The following is a 16695-nucleotide window of genomic DNA, read 5'->3' as shown; positions in this document are numbered from 1 at the left end:
AGTGTGAGTGACTGTTAGTGTGAGCAAGTGTGTGTGTTTGTGTGGATGTGTCTTAGTGTGTGTAAGTGAATGAGTGAGAGTGAGTGTGTGTGTGAGTGATGGTCCATGATCTTGTACATGTATTAAATAAATTGTTCAAATGTGAGTGGTGTTAGTGTGTGTGAGTGTTAGTGAGTCAAGTCAAGTCACCTTTGTTTATATAGCGCTTTTAACAATATAGATTGTAATAAAGCAACTGAACAGCATTAAATAGGAATGTAGTGTGTCAATAAAGAAAAAAGGCAGTTCATCATTGAATTCAATTATGTCATCATCCAGCTCAGTTCAGTATTTGTGCAATCAAGTCAACGATATCGCTGTAGATGAAGTGACCCCAACTAAGCAAGCCAGAGGCGACAGCGGCAAGGAACCGAAACTCCATCGGTGACAGAATGGAGAAAAAAACCTTGGGAGAAACCAGGCTCAGTTGGGGGGCCAGTTCTCCTCTGACCAGACGAAACCAGTAGTTCAATTCCAGGCTGCAGCAAAGTCAGATTGTGCAGAAGAATCATCTGTTTCCTGTGGTCTTGTCCTGGTGCTCCTCTGAGACAAGGTCTTTACAGGGGATCTGTATCTGGGGCTCTAGTTGTCCTGGTCTCCGCTGTCTTTCAGGGATGTAGAGGTCCTTTCTAGGTGCTGATCCACCATCTGGTCTGGATACGTACTGGATCCGGGTGACTGCAGTGACCCTCTGATCTGGACACAGACTGGATCTGGTGGACACGGTGACCTCGGAACAAGAGAGAAACAGACAAATATTAGCGTAGATGCCATTCTTCTAATGATGTAGCAAGTACATAGGGTGTTATGGGAAGTGTTCCCGGTTCCGGTTTACCTAATTAATGCAGCCTAAAAATCCTTTAACGGATTTGGATATTAAAAGCATATTAGTATGTTATGTGTAAGCCAGGTTAAAGAGATGGGTCTTTAATCTAGATTTAAACTACAAGAGTGTGTCTGCCTCCCGAACAAAGCCAATGTAACAAGAGCTCATTCAAATACTGAGGTGCTAAACCATTCAGGGCTTTATAAGTAATAAGCAATATTTTAAAATCTATGCGATGCTTGATAGGGAGCCAGTGCAGTGTTGACAGGACCGGGCTAATATGGTCATACTTCCTGGTTCTAGTAAGAACTCTTGCTGCTGCATTTTGGACTAGCTGTAGTTTGTTTACTAAGCGTGCAGAACAACCACCCAATAAAGCATTACAATAATCTAACCTTGAGGTCATAAAAGCATGGATTAACATTTCTGCATTTGACATTGAGAGCATAGGCCGTAATTTAGATATATTTTTGAGATGCAGTTTTACAAATGCTAGAAACGTGGCTTTCTAAGGAAAGATTGCGATCAAATAGCACACCTAGGTTCCTAACTGATGACGAAGAATTGACAGAGCAACCATCAAGTCTTAGACAGTGTTCAAGGTTATTACAAGCGGAGTTTTTAGGTCCTATAATTAACACCTCTGTTTTTTTCAGAATTTAGCAGTAAGAAATTACTCCTCATCCAATTTTTATATCAACTAGCATCCCATTTTTTTTTAATTGGTGTGTTTCGCCGGGCCTCGAAGAAATATAGAGCTGAGTATCATCAGCATAACAGTGAAAGCTAACACCGTGTTTCCTGATGATATCTCCCAAGGGTAACATATAAAGCGTGAAAATTAATGGCCCTAGTACTGAGCCTTGAGGTACTCCATACTGCACTTGTGATCGATAGGATACATCTTAATTCAATTTATGCATTTAGCAGACGCTTTTATCCAAAGCGACTTACAATGCATTCAGGCTAACATTTTTTACCTAACATGTGCTCCCTGGGACTTGAACCGACAACCTTGCACTGCTGACGCAATGCTCTACCACTTGAGCCACAGGAACATAATTAATTCACTGCAAATTGATGCGGGTCAGATAAGTAAGATTGACTTGAAGCGTTCAATTGACTTGAAGCGTTTGATTGATTTGAAGCGTCGCTGCGCACAAATCCAAAAAAAACAAACAAAGTGGAAGACCTGGATATTTTAGGCATTATTAAAATCCTGGCTGGGACGTGTCCCATATGAATGGCGCATATGGCCACCCTAACTAATAGATAGATAGATACAACCACGATCAGATGATAAGAGCAGATCATTTGTAACTCTAAGGAGAGCAGTCTCAGTACTATGATACGGTCTAAATCCTGACTGGAAATCCTCACATATACCATTTTTCTCTAAGAAGGAATATAACTGTGAAAGGGAGATTCGAGATTGGTCTATAATTAACTAGTTCTTTGGGGTCAAGTTGTGGTTTTTTGATGAGAGGCTTAATAACAGCCAGTTTGAAGGTTTTGAGGACATATCCTAATGACAATGAGGAATTAATAATAGTCAGAAGAGGATCTATGACTTCTGGAAGCACCTTTTTCAGGAGCTTAGATGGTATAGGGTCTAACATACATGTTGTTGGTTTAGATGATTTAACAAGTTTATACAATTCTTCCTCTCCTATAGTAGAGAATGAGTGGAACTGTTCCTCAGGGGGTCTATAGTGCACTGTCTGATGTGATACTGTAGCTGACGGCTGAATGGTTGCAATTTTATCTCTAATAGTATCGATTTTAGAAGTAAAGTAGTTCATAAAGTCATTACTGCTGTGATGTTGGGAAATGTCAACACTTGTTGAGGCTTTATTTTTCGTTAATTTAGCCACTGTATTGAATAAATACCAGGGGTTATGTTTGTTTTCTTCTAAAAGAGAAGAATAGTAATCGGATCTAGCAGTTTTTAATGCTTTTCTGTAGGATAGGTTACTTTCCCGCCAAGCAATACGAAATACCTCTAGTTTTGTTTTCCTCCAGCTGCGCTCCATTTTTCGGGCTGCTCTCTTTAGGGTGCGAGTATGCTCATTATACCATGGTGTCAAACTGTTTTCCTTAACCTTCCTTAAGCGTAAAGGAGCAACTGTATTTAAAGTGCTAGAAAATAAAGAGTCCATAGTTTATGTTACACCATCAAGTTGTTCTGAGGTTTTGGATATGCTAATGAATCGGGATAAATCAAGAAGATTAGTTACAAAGCAACCTTTTGTGGTAGAAGTAATGGTTCTACCATAGTTGTAACAAGGAGTAGAATTGACAGTTTTACCTTGTATGAAGTTTACACGAGTGTGAATTAGTGAGTGAATTAGCATGAGTGAGTGGTAACGTCAGTGAGTGTTAGTGGGTGTGAGTGTTAGCCTGAGTGAGTGTGTGTTAGCGTCAGTGAGTGTTAACGTGTATTAGTGTATTAGTGGCTGTATAGCAGATCAGAGGTGTAAAGGCCTGCGATCACACTCTCCTCAGATGGACTGAGCTCAGAGCGCAGTGAGACAGACGCATTAAAGAGATGGATGACACTCTGTGTAGCGCTGCTGTGAGGAGGACACTGCCCCTTCCAGGAGATTTAATTCCTCTTCTTGTGCTGAAGCTCAGACTGTGACATTTTAGCTCCTCTCTTTTTCTTAAACTGACCACATGTTCCTGCTCGTCAGATCTGTTAAGTTAAAGACTTTATATTTGTAGGGAGATCATGCATCTATTCATGCACACCTGTCTGGCTTGATTGTTGAAGTTGAAGTGAGGATGTGAAAATTATCTGTGGATACTTGAGCTTCAGATTAATCATTGAGAATCTGGTTATGTTTTGATGACATGCATCTGTAGAGCTTCAGAGTAAAGGTTTAATATGGACCTTCGTCTGAAAATTATGTTAATGTGAATGTGGTCCGATGTGGTCTCAGCTGTGTCTCATGTTTCATGTGTTTCATTGACCGACAGTCTTATGCATTAGTTTCTCCCAATATTAAAGAAATCAACCAGAAGATCAATCAGAACTAAAAAAGGTTTTACTGGATGAAGCCATAGAGGAAGTTCCTTAAGATCCAAAAAGTTTTTTTCTGGTTCTTAAGAAAAGAACCCTGGAACCAAAACATTAATCTGAAGAACCTATGATGAGAAATCGAAAACCTTTTTTTAAAGGTACATATAGGTCTGACTGCATCTTACAGAAGTTTAACAGAATGAATGTGACCAGAGTTTAACTCCAACTGAATGAGCTTACTACTGCATGTTTAAAACACTGTGTTCTGGATCAAACATGATCTGGAACCTCTGGACCTTTGTATTAGTTTTACTTCAGGTCATCTGATGTTACTTAGAGAGCCAAGCCACGGCAGCAACTAAATGAGGTCAGAGAGTTGTTATACTGCAGATGCAGGTCAAGATCACAGCGGCCTCTCTTTACTGGAGCTACATACGTCACATGCTGTACAGTAATGTCTAGAAATGTAGTCTCTTCTTTTAAGATTTGATCACGTACCAAGAAAATAATCACCATATGTCCTTGTGCATACAGCAGCGGTTACTCTAAAATAATGATACTCTATAAGCTTTTAAATAAAGGTTTTAAAAGGTGGTTTTTAGAGCAATGCCATGGAACCACAGAACCATTTCTGGTTCCCAAAAGAACCTTTCAGTGATCAGATCTTAAAAGAATTGTGTATGTGGGATTGGTTTGTACCTGGTTTGGGTCAGTCTATATGGGAAATATGAAAAGACCCGTATAATGTGTGTTTTTCTAAATCTGCTGATGTAATTGTAGTGTAATTGTAGTTATTGTGTAGTTTTAGATAACTAGTGAGAGGGGATATTGGGAAAAACCTTCTGTCTGGCCTTTCAGCTCATGCCACTCTTATATTTTGGGTCTGTTTCAGTGTTTTATTCATGGTGAGTCACGACGCAGCTGTGTAACACGCTTAAGCAGCCGTGGGATGAGATGAGCAAAGCTGTGATTTATTCAGGCTGCCAAACATCTTCTGATCCCACTCCCACTGCTGTTTGACTCTGTCAAAATATATGTGTGTGGAACGCTCAGGCCTGGACCTTCCTGTTGATGCTCTGTGCCTCTCCCCTTCATTCTCTTTGCAGACCATCGTCCGTGGGAGCCGGCCGCCCAAGGACGCCTCCATCAACGGCCTGCTGGAGGAGTTTGACAGCATCTCCGTCACCCGCTCCAACTCTCTGAGGAAAGAGAGTCCACCTGGAGCTCATCAGTCAGGCGGGAGTAAGCCATCATCTGCGTCCACGTCCAACGCCGGCGGACCAGAGGAGAACGGCTTCGGACACTATTATGGCCGCTTCTCATGCGACCTGGACAACAGTAAAGACTTCTCGCTAGACCCATACCGTGACCGAGGTGCCCATGACAGCGAGTTGGCGGTCGGACGGCACTACCGCTTCTCTCTCAGACAGAGCGGCCATCCCATCCGCAGCCACTTCTATCCCGACGCCATGCCGCAGAAGTCCTCGGACTACGCCAAGATGCCACCCGACTACCACGCCTACCTGGAGAGCAAAATGCGGCTGTCCACCGCTGAGATGGCCATGGGCGGCCGCAGGGACTACTACCGTGCCTCTCTGGGCGGATCCAGTCAGGACTATCGGGAGCATCCGCTGGGAACGCCGTCGCGTGTCTCCATCCACAGCGGACAGATGAACTATCCCGACGGAGACTGGGGATACGGAGCTGGACTGAAAGACGACTACGAAAAGAGGCCCAAGTCCTCTTACATCAGTCAGACGAGCCCCCAGCCAGCCATCCGGCAGCGCTCGCGCTCGGGGTCAGGCCTGCAGGAGCCCAGCCAACCGTACGGCATCAGTGCATTTAAAGCTGCGCCGCAGGGGCCGTACAGCTCGTACACGTACCCAAGACTGTCCGAGAACACGTCTTCACTCGTCATGGGCAAGGTAAAGATGAAATCAGCCTCCTTATAATGATAAGTTTGGCTTTTTTTGTCCTGCAGGGTTATTTTGTCAAAATGCACCAATGCATTAAGGACATATTCACACTATATGATATTTTTTTAACAAAGTTCAGGCAGGGCACGTTCAGATAATCAACTTAATTAGAACTATAATAAAATATATATACAGCCAACTCCCCTTTGTCCCATAACAGTTTTCTGGGATTCCTCCTCCACCCCAACTCCTCACTCCTAACTATTCCTGTCCCAGCTTTGGGATATGGTGGAGTTCTCTGGGTTCAGTCTATATTCCAAGCTCGGAGCCCCTGGCCTTTGGACAGCATGCCAAATATGCATACTATTTGCTCTGATTATATGTAAGTGCGAACTCGTGAAACAGTGCAGAGTTTGTGTGGTTTCTGGCACAGTTTACAATCAATGCAAGATAAATCCAGACTTACCAAAGCAAACCACTACTGATGATGCATCATTTGCATGTGATGGCCAAATGCTGCTTGTCTCGTCAGAGATTGTCACGTTGTAGACTTTTTCAGGAAAAGGCTCCATGGAGATCCATTGTTTTGCTCAAACATCTTGTGATAGCAAAAATAATAAAAGAGTGCTGCATTTAAATACATGCATTTGGAGGATGCTTTTATGTTGCATTTCATGCTCTTTTGGCATTAGAAGTTCAGTGTTTCCCATACATTTAATTATTTAAATACACTGACGGCCACAAATAGATTTTCCAAAAGGCTTTGACTTTGTTCAATAAAAATGAGCTCTGGACATTTCAAAGTCAAAATGCAGCACAAGTGTTTTTATAAGACTGTAGGGAATGGCTGTTTTTAGAAAAGTTTCGATGTCATTTTCATTTAATCTTTCCTATAATGCCTGATAAAGTAGCGTTTATGATTGCAGCGCTGCTTTGTTTACAGCTGTTACCAGGGAAACCGCTATTTATGCCACTCTTAAAGCGCCTCCTGCTGGCAGAGAGTGAATTTGCTAATTCAATAAGCCTGTCTGCTGTTTTATATATGGCCTATATTTCCCCCAGGGGAAGTGCTGCCTCACATTGAGTGTAAGTCTGTGGGAAACACTGAAGTATGTAAGGCAGATTCCTCAATAACATCTTAATATATTGCCACATAAATGTACATCCCTTGCAGAACCTGTTTTGTATACTTTTTCATGTTTTAGGAACTTTTATGACATATTTTCAGTCCCCAAAAATGTCATGTTGGATATTCTGCATATAATCTATGCTGTTTTTCTCATGTCATGCATTTAGCAGGTGCTTTTACATTGCATTTCATGCACTTTGCACATTAGAAGAGTATTAGCCACTTCCTCGATAACTCAAAAATAACTTTAAAAATAGCTTGCTTATTGTCTTGTATTTACTCCTATTATCACCATCATCAGGAAAATCTCATGAATAAACGTCTGTTTCATATTTGACCCCTAAACAAAAGAAATAAATGTTTTCAGAAGATGTTAAATCACAGTGGACACATGCACTGTGCGCTCCGTGTAGGGCGTATTATCTCTCAGCACCGGCTCCGTGATGGATCTGGTGTCAGTTCTTAATCTACTCACCCGTGAAGAGAGCGCTGCGGCCGGAGACACAGAATTACTCATGAGAGCGGCGCAGGAATCAATTAATGGAAGCGTAGCATCACCCAGATAACAGCGGCTCATCCCAGGCCTTCATTTACACACGCTTGAGCTCTTGTCATTTCAGTTCTGGACTACTGTAAGACATCCGTGCGCATCAGAACTGTGTTAGCCTCCTCAATATATTGCAAGGTAAATTTACACCAGAGTTAATATAGTTAACTAAAACTAAAATATAAAATAAACGCGGTTATTTAAAATAAAATAAACATTATATTAAATAAAATAAATGCCTTACAACATTTCTCAAAAAGTCACAAAAATACACAACAAATGTAATAAAGCTTTAAACATGAAAACAGACGTAGATACAAAACTGATTAATAAAAGCAATTGGAATTTTGTATCTAAATGTGCTTGATTGTCATGAAAATAATGGTACAGACTCTTCGTTTTCAGTATGCTACATGTACTGTCATGTTTGTGTGTGAAATCTGAGCCGTGTTTAGCTGATTTACGCAGGGTTAGACTGTGATTCAGTGAGATGTTGTGCTGTGTGGAGCAGCACAGCCGGTGTGTGTGTGATTTCACTGTGATTCAGCAAACACACGCTGCAGTCCCATCAGTCTCGGCTCAGCAGCTTCATAATGAACCTTTCTTTCTCATTCACCTCGACTCGGTCACTTTCAGCGAGCCCAGCGTTTTGTGTGCGCTGCTGGGAATCTCGGGCCGTTAAAGGCCGACAGCTCGGGGACTTGGGAACTCGTGCACGCTCCTCTCATTGTGATGAACTGATGTGGTGGCTCCTTCCTTTTCTGCAGCCCTTGCACAAAAGCCACGGCGGCGTGTTCCACCACAGAATTCAATTTCACACTCCAGTTGGGTTGTTGATTACGCTGCCAAATTCAGATTAATGTGCATTTAACGAACACGGATCAGCCAGCGGTGCCGGTTGGGAAAGGAGGTCTCGGGACTCTCTCCGGCCCATAAACAGCCTCGCCGGGATGATTGATTAAACGAGTCCACCGGCGTAATTACAGCCGGCGCTCTCATCATCAGTTAGATGACGATCCGTGTCGTGTCATCTTTTTGTGTTTTGGGGCATGCTGGGAATGATTCGATCTACCGCCCACCGTGACCCTGCTGAGCGGGAATCAGATCCGTCGGGACTGCAGACTTTACTTTATTCCTCTGACAAATACTCGCTTTTCTTTCTTTGCTGAAAAGATCTTGACTCTTCCATATGTGTGTATCGCACACTGTACTAGTCAAACGATTGATAATTAAGCAATTGAAATATTATAACAGTATGATTATATTACATATTATTATTATTATTACAATGTAAAATAACTGAATATGAATGTGAATCTGTTAAAGTGTAATGTATTTCTGTGATGCTCCGCTGTATTTTCAGCATCATTCCTCCAGTCTCCAGTGTCACATGATCTTCAGAAATCATGAATGATATACTGATTTACTACTCAAGAAACATTTCTGATTTGTTTAAATAAATAAATTGAATTAATTATTTTATTCCGCACTGATGTATTATCTTGATTAAAAGTGACAGTAAAGACATTTATAATGTTACAAAAGATTTATATTTCAAATAAATGCTGTACTTTAATGAAATGAAACTTTCTGTTCATCTGTGAATCCTGAAAAATAGGTTTCCCAGTTTCCACAGAAATATCGTGCAACACTGATAATAATCAGAAATGTTTCTTGAGCAGTAAATCATCATATTTTCATGATTTCTGAAGATCATGTGACACTGAAGACTGGAGGAATGATGCTGAAAATACAGCGGAGCATCACAGAAATACATTACACCTTAACACAGATTCACACAGAAAACAGATGATTTACATTGTAATAATGTTTCAGAATATTACTTTTTTTTCACTTAAGTAAAACACAGTAGATCTTCAATGAATGATTCCATGAATCCAGTGTCAGTGTGATGTGGTTTGTTGTCATCTCGGAGATAGATGAGCGTTTGAGGATCATCACGGGTCTGTGTCTGCATTATTCCCTCATCATGTTGTGTGTTTGGATCTAACAGGGCGAGTACGAGCGAGTGGCCCGTGATGGGAGTCCGCGGGGGTCGGGGCCCGAGACGTACTTACGCGTTCCCCTCAAACTACCTCAGAGCCACGGCAAACCTGTGTACCCGGCCAGTTTCCAGATCGCTCCGCCCTTCCACTACAAGCCCTCGCCGTCCCCCCCCCCGCCGCCCCAGCCTAGCCCCCCCTACACCCCACAGGGAGCACACTCACAGCCCTCCTCGCCCTTCATCCCGGGGCCCGGGGCCTATCCTCCGCCCAGCTGGGGCTCGTCCTCTGAGCAGCCGCCCTGCAGAGTGTCCCACGAACAGTTCCGCGCCGCTCTGCAGCTGGTGGTGAACCCCGGCGACCCGCGCGAGTATCTGGACAACTTCCTGAAGATCGGAGAGGGATCCACGGGCATCGTGTGCATCGCCACCGAGAAGCACAGCGGCAAACAGGTGGCTGTGAAGAAGATGGACCTGAGGAAACAGCAGCGGAGGGAACTTCTGTTCAACGAGGTGAGCGCACAGATATCCTGCTGAACAAACTAGCGACTGGTGAAAAGTTGTGCAATATGAGCAAAAACTGTGCAGTTATATAGCAATATGTGTATAAAATACTAATTATAGTAATTATTATTATTGTTAAAATATTAATCAAAATATGAAATATTATTATAATTAGAATATTTCTCTATAAAATTAAAATTGTTTTAAATAATTATTTCAATACTAAAATTTATAGTCTTTTGTTGGGAGCAGCTGGTTTATACACGCGTCTCATTACGAGTTTGGGAAGACGTTTTTGCGCGTGTTGTTTTGCCAAATGCACATTATATTTGACTCAGACTGATGCAGAGACGTGAAAGCACTGGATCAGAGGTGCTGGTGTGTCACTGGACACAGTGCTGATAGTAACTCATGTACTCTACATTTTCATCATGTAATTAGTAATGATCTGTTCATCTGCCTGCAGGTGGTCATCATGAGAGACTACCATCACGAGAACGTGGTGGACATGTACAACAGTTATCTGGTCAGTGATGAACTCTGGGTAGTGATGGAGTTCCTTGAGGGCGGAGCCCTGACTGACATCGTCACTCACACCAGGTTAGAGCCGGTCGTCCAATCAGAATCAGGGTCTAAATTAACTGATTTCACACCGATTCATTCATTCAGTGTGAATCATCGGATCTTTCGAAGTCCATCAAGACCCTTTTAATAAAAAGATAAAATGATTAAGTCACATTATATAACACTAGGCCTCATTATTGAGTTTGTGTCAGAAATAACTAGATCAGGAGGGTTTTAATAGAGAACACTTTAACACTTTTCACAATCAGCTCTGATCCAATATGAAATGGAGAGTAAAATTACACTTCTACAGCTGATTTACAGAGCGGCGTTATCTGCTGGAGACAATAGTCCAGGCATGAATTATTATTGTGAAAGTTTGTGGTGGAGTGTTTTAAACGCTGCCTCTGCTCTCAAAGCGTCTGCATAATTACAGTAATTGGCATTGTTCGTCAGTTCGGTGTGGCGTGATGTTGGACTGTAATTACACACTTTTAGAGACACGCGTGACCTGATCAGCACGACATGCTTGCATCCCACCCATGTTCTGTTTCTGATGCACTTTATTTTTTTAGACACTAATAGAGACGCTAATGTCTATATAGACGGATCCCTTCTTAGGCAGCGTCTTCAGTCTGAATCAGAATCAGACAAGGGCGTAACTTTGGGTCTACCATTGGGGGGGTTAAACTCGCGGCATATTTATTTATTTATTAATTTATTGTATTATTTTCTTGTGTAAAAGGTAACATGCTAATTTGCATAATTTAATTATGCAATCCCCCCCAAAACGGGTGACTGTATTGGAGCAAACAGCAGTTACAATTCAGTGACATTGGTTCTACACAGTCCCTGGCAGCCTCTGGCTTTACCTCATAGGACACTGGCAAACCAACATCTAGCCAGCCAACTCCAGTCAACAAAACAAATCATCAGCTAACTCAGTGTTTCTCAAACTTTTCTGCCATTCCCCACTTCAGAGGTAGGAAAGGGTTCCGAGCCCCACCTGTCCCCAATCACCCCAACAAAATGTTAATAAACTAGGCTTTAAGTTTAACTGTTAAAATGTATTTTATTAACATCACATTTTAAAAACGTAACATCAAATAACAGCATTAAAAAATTTCAAATAAAGAAAATGAAAGTGCAATTATATTATCACTTTGCATGAAATAAGACTCAAAATTAGATTAAAAAATAATAATAATTGTGTTTGCATTTAGCCTCTGATAACATCAATACAAGTGTGGACTAACATTAACCTAGTTGTGCTTTGATTCATTTTGACACTTTGCAAAATCCTAGCAAAAAGAACAACAAAAAAACAAACAAACAAACAAAAATAAAAATAATCTCAAATTGAACCAGAGGTGGTAAATTCCTAATAATGTACGTATTTTTTTAGGTATTTTAATAAGATAGATACCTAAAATACGTTGCGCATACAGCTCCACCAATGCGATCGTTATAAAGGTGTTTGAACAACAAAACACATCCACTTGCACATATTTGACAATCGGAATATCAGATATATCCTGCTATAGCTAACACATTTGTGAAATTTTGAATAAAAAAGGAAATAAAAGCAGATCATCAGTCATTCAGCACTATTGTGGCTACGGTGTGACAAGCAATGAATGGCGCGTCTCCATGTGAACCATAAAGCGATACTACGATCAATAACGGTAGCCTTGAAATACTTTTAAACTTACGAGTGAAGAGGTTAAGTAACGTCAAGGCTTACATTTAAATGTGTCTTTGTTTTGAGTGTATGGTCAATAAATAACGGAATTTAAAAGATGGGCACAAAACCTGTTTGTCATGTTTCTATTCCCCACACTTTGAGAAACGCTGAGCTAACTTAACAGCTAACTTAAGGGTACCTCCGTTTGGTCAGGATTTTTCGTTTTTCTTTTTTTTTTCTTTTTTCTTTTTTTTTGGCTGGTGTCGACAAACAATGAAAAATCGTTGTCTGGCTGCCTTTCAGTGTCCTTTTCATCTTTCCGTCAGCTTTCTCCAACCATTCATCCCATCGACTGCGCAAAATAGTGAACAAACTTGGTACAGAAAGCGGGTTGGGTAATACCAGAGACTTTGGTAATACCAAATCGGTGCGGTGGGCGGGGGGTACATTACAGATTATTTAAAATATGATACTATCTTTCTTGCTGGCAAATGAAATTAATAAAGAAAATGAACAAAAGTATTCATTCTGAATATTTCATATCTATTTTAATCTGAATGATGTGATGATATTGGGGGGGTTATATTAGCTGGATCTGATTTTTGGGGGGGTCATGACCCCCGTAACCCCCGTGCAAATTACGCGCATTGGAATCAGAAATCATTTTTATTTCATTTTATCTTTTGCGCATTGAATGAATAGTTAGTTTACATATTTAATGTTTTAATGTTCAAATCTGTTTTGCAGTTTTTTTACATACAAGAAGAAATAACAGATATTTCTACATTTATCATGCCAAAGTACAATCAGATGCAATTACATAAGAAAAAAATAAAAGAGAGAAAGGTGCTAATCAGCAAAGGGTCAGGAGGTCAAACAGGGTTCATATTCTATAGTTTTGATAACATTCTTATTCTTAGGTTGTGTCTGATGGAGTCAGGTTGAGTCTGATGGAGTCATTTTGAGTCTGATGGAGTCAGGTTGAGTCCAATGGAGTCAGATGGAGTCTGATGGAGTCTGATGGAATCGGTTGAGTCTGATGGTGTCTCAGGTTGAGTCTGATGGAGTCAGATGGAGTCTGAAGGAGTCAGATTGAGTCAGATGGAGTCGGATTGAGTCGGATTGAGTCAGGGTGAGTCCGATGGAGTCAGATGGAGTCAGATGGAGTCAGATGGAGTCGGATTGAGTCGGATTGAGTCAGGGTGAGTCCGATGGAGTCAGATGGAGTCTGAAGGAGTCTGAAGGAGTCAGATGGAGTCAGGTTGAGTCAGATGGAGTCAGATGGAGTCAGTTTGAGTCTGATGGAGTCAGGTTGAGTCTGATGGAGTCAGATGGAGTCAGTTTGAGTCAGATGGAGTCAGTGTGAGTCTGATGGAGTCAGGTTGAGTCAGGTTGAGTCTGATGGAGTCAGTTTGATGGAGTCAGATGGAGTCAGGTTGAGTCAGAGGGAGTCTGATGGAGTCAGGTTGAGTCAGATGGAGTCAGTGTGAGTCTGATGGAGTCAGGTTGAGTCAGATGGAGTCAGGTTGAGGCTGATGGAGTCAGATGGAGTCAGGTTGAGTCTGATGGAGTCAGTTTGAGTCTGATGGAGTCAGTTTGAGTCTGATGGAGTCAGATGGAGTCAGGTTGAGTCAGATGGAGTCAGGTTGAGTCAGGTTGAGTCTGATGGAGTCAGTTTGAGTCTGATGGAGTCAGGTTGAGTCTGATAAAGTCAGATGGAGTCAGGTTGAGTCTGATGGAGTCAGTTTGAGTCTGATGGAGTCAGATGGAGTCAGGTTGAGTCAGATGGAGTCAGGTTGAGTCGGATGGAGTCAGGTCGAGTCAGACGGAGTCAGGTTGAGTCTGATGGAGTAGGATGGAGTCAGGTTGAGTCAGGTTGAGTCGGATGGAGTCAGGTTGAGTCAGACGGAGTCAGGTTGAGTCTGATGGAGTAGGATGGAGTCAGGTTGAGTCAGATGGGGTCAGGTTGAGTCAGATGGAGTCAGGTTGAGTCAGGTTGAGTCAGATGGGGTCAGGTTGAGTCAGATGGAGTCAGGTTGAGTCAGATGGGGTCAGGTTGAGTCAGGTTGAGTCAGATGGAGTCAGGTTGAGTCTGATGGAGTAGGATGGAGTCAGGTTGAGTCAGATGGAGTCAGGTTGAGTCTGATGGAGTCAGTTGGAGTCAGGTTGATTCTGATGTAGTCTGATGGAGTCAGATGGAATCAGTTGGAGTCAAGTTGAGTCTGATGGGAGTCAGAGTGAAGTCCGATGGAGACAGTTGGAGTCGGATGGAGTCATGTGGAGTTGTATGGAGTAGAATGAAGTCACATGAAACAGTTGATGATGGTCTGAGTGCACAGGATCAGTGTTCTTCAGTGCTGTTATTCGTCTCTCATGTGCTGCGGACTGATGTTGGTATCACTGGGTTCCTGCCAGAGCTAACGCTGATCCGTGCTTGAGCATGTTCCTGTGTGTGGGCCGTTCAAGGAGTGCTGTGTTTTCAATTAAAAACACATTGTAATGAGGCTCTTGATAGATTAGTAGAATCTGGAGGTGTTTGAGGCTAATCAGTGTCTGACATGACTTATGAATTTACTTTTTATACTAATAGCTGAGAGTGAGCGCTGTGATGGGATGATTGGGCTTAAATACACATTTATACTCAGATACAGTGATGAACTACATGATGCAAGAACTGTTGGCATGTTTTTAATTTTTAAATTAAACCATTTATTGAACATTAATGTATTTTATAAAACAGTCCAGGCTGTGTCATACAGTGATTTTACCATGGTGATAACAGACCGCTGCTAACTATAACACACAAATATCGAGCCTCTTCCTTCGACATAGCATGTCGTCGGCGCTCGTCACTCTTGTTCGCTTCAGGTGTTGTGTGTTCAGCAGTTTCGTGTTGCAGCCACAGGCTGGCAGCAACAGGAGTTTGGAGACCTGTAACTTGAGCAACAGCGGGAAGCCGCAAACTCGTTCTGAATTTTTAAAGGCGTAACAGTTGATGAAAAAGCAGAGACAATTGTAGACGAAAATGAAGAGAGATTTTATCTTAGTTTTTATTTTTTGCAAAACATTTTCGTCTCGTCTTTTTTCGTCAACAATAATGCATGTTAATTTAGTCCTAGTCAGCGTTTTTGGACAGTGGGGCAGTCTTGTCATCGTCTCGTCTTAGTCATGAAAACAAAGGTTGTTGATGAACATATTTCGTCTCGTCTCATCTGACGAAATTAACACTAGTCTGATGGAGTCTGAAGGAGTCTGAAGGAGTCAGATGGAGTAAGTTTGAGTCTGATGGAGTCAGTTTGATGGAGTCAGGTTAAGTCAGTTTGAGTCCGATGGAGTCAGATGGAGTCAGTTTGAGTCAGATGGAGTCAGGTTGAGTCAGGTTGAGTCTGATGGAGTCAGATGGAGTCAGTTTGAGTCAGATGGAGTCAGGTTGAGTCAGATGGAGTCAGTGTGAGTCTGATGGAGTCAGGTTGAGTCAGGTTGAGTCTGATGGAGTCTGATGGAGTCAGTTTGATGGAGTCAGATGGAGTCAGGTTAAGTCAGATGGAGCCAGGTTGAGTCAGAGGGAGTCAGATGGAGTCAGGTTGAGTCAGATGGAGTCAGTGTGAGTCTGATGGAGTCAGGTTGAGTCATGTTGAGGCTGATGGAGTCAGATGGAGTCAGGTTGAGTCTGATGGAGTCAGTTTGAGTCTGATGGAGTCAGATGGAGTCAGGTTGAGTCAGATGGAGTCAGGTGGAGTCAGATGGAGTCAGGTTGAGTCAGGTTGAGTCTGATGGAGTCAGTTTGAGTCTGATGGAGTCAGGTTGAGTCTGATGGAGTCAGTTTGAGTCTGATGGAGTCAGATGGAGTCAGGTTGAGTCAGATGGAGTAAGGTTGAGTCTGATGGAGTCAGGTTGAGTCTGATGGAGTCAGTTTGAGTCTGATGGAGTCAGATGGAGTCAGGTTGAGTCTGATGGAGTCAGGTTGAGTCTGATGGAGTCAGGTTGAGTCAGACGGAGTCAGGTTGAGTCTGATGGAGTAGGATGGAGTCAGGTTGAGTCAGGTTGAGTCAGATGGGGTCAGGTTGAGTCAGATGGAGTCAGGTTGAGTCAGGTTGAGTCAGATGGGGTCAGGTTGAGTCAGGTGGAGTCAGGTTGAGTCTGATGGAGTAGGATGGAGTCAGGTTGAGTCTGATGGAGTCAGTTGGAGTCAGGTTGATTCTGATGTAGTCTGATGGAGTCAGATGGAATCAGTTGGAGTGAAGTTGAGTCTGATGGGTGTCAGAGTGAAGTCCGATGGAGACAGTTGGAGTCGGATGGAGTCATGTGGAGTTGTATGGAGTAGAATGAAGTCACATGAAACAGTTGATGATGGTCTGAGTGCACAGGATCAGTGTTCTTCAGTGCTGTTATTCGTCTCTCATGTGCTGCGGACTGATGTTGGTATCACTGGGTTCCTGCCAGAGCTAACGCTGATCCGTGC

At 42.4% G+C, this 16695-nt stretch overlaps 1 protein-coding gene across 5 annotated transcripts in view; it reads left to right on the top strand.

Moving 5' to 3' along the window:
• Positions 1-16695, top strand: part of LOC132092018 (serine/threonine-protein kinase PAK 5-like) — a 54010-nt gene that overhangs the window by 31465 nt on the left and 5850 nt on the right. For all 5 annotated transcript variants that reach the window (XR_009422184.1, XM_059498068.1, XM_059498070.1 and 2 more), the window contains 3 exons: positions 4994-5812; positions 9494-9994; positions 10452-10585. Coding sequence is in view for 4 of the 5 variants with exons in the window: in XM_059498068.1 (XP_059354051.1) it covers positions 4994-5812; positions 9494-9994; positions 10452-10585 (1454 nt within the window). In the remaining variant the exon portion in view is untranslated. The remainder of the gene's footprint in view (positions 1-4993; positions 5813-9493; positions 9995-10451; positions 10586-16695) is intronic.

This window comes from Carassius carassius, chromosome 18 (assembly GCF_963082965.1).
Source record: "Carassius carassius chromosome 18, fCarCar2.1, whole genome shotgun sequence".
Taxonomy (NCBI): domain Eukaryota; kingdom Metazoa; phylum Chordata; class Actinopteri; order Cypriniformes; family Cyprinidae; genus Carassius; species Carassius carassius.
This window is presented reverse-complemented; position numbering and strand designations above follow the sequence as displayed.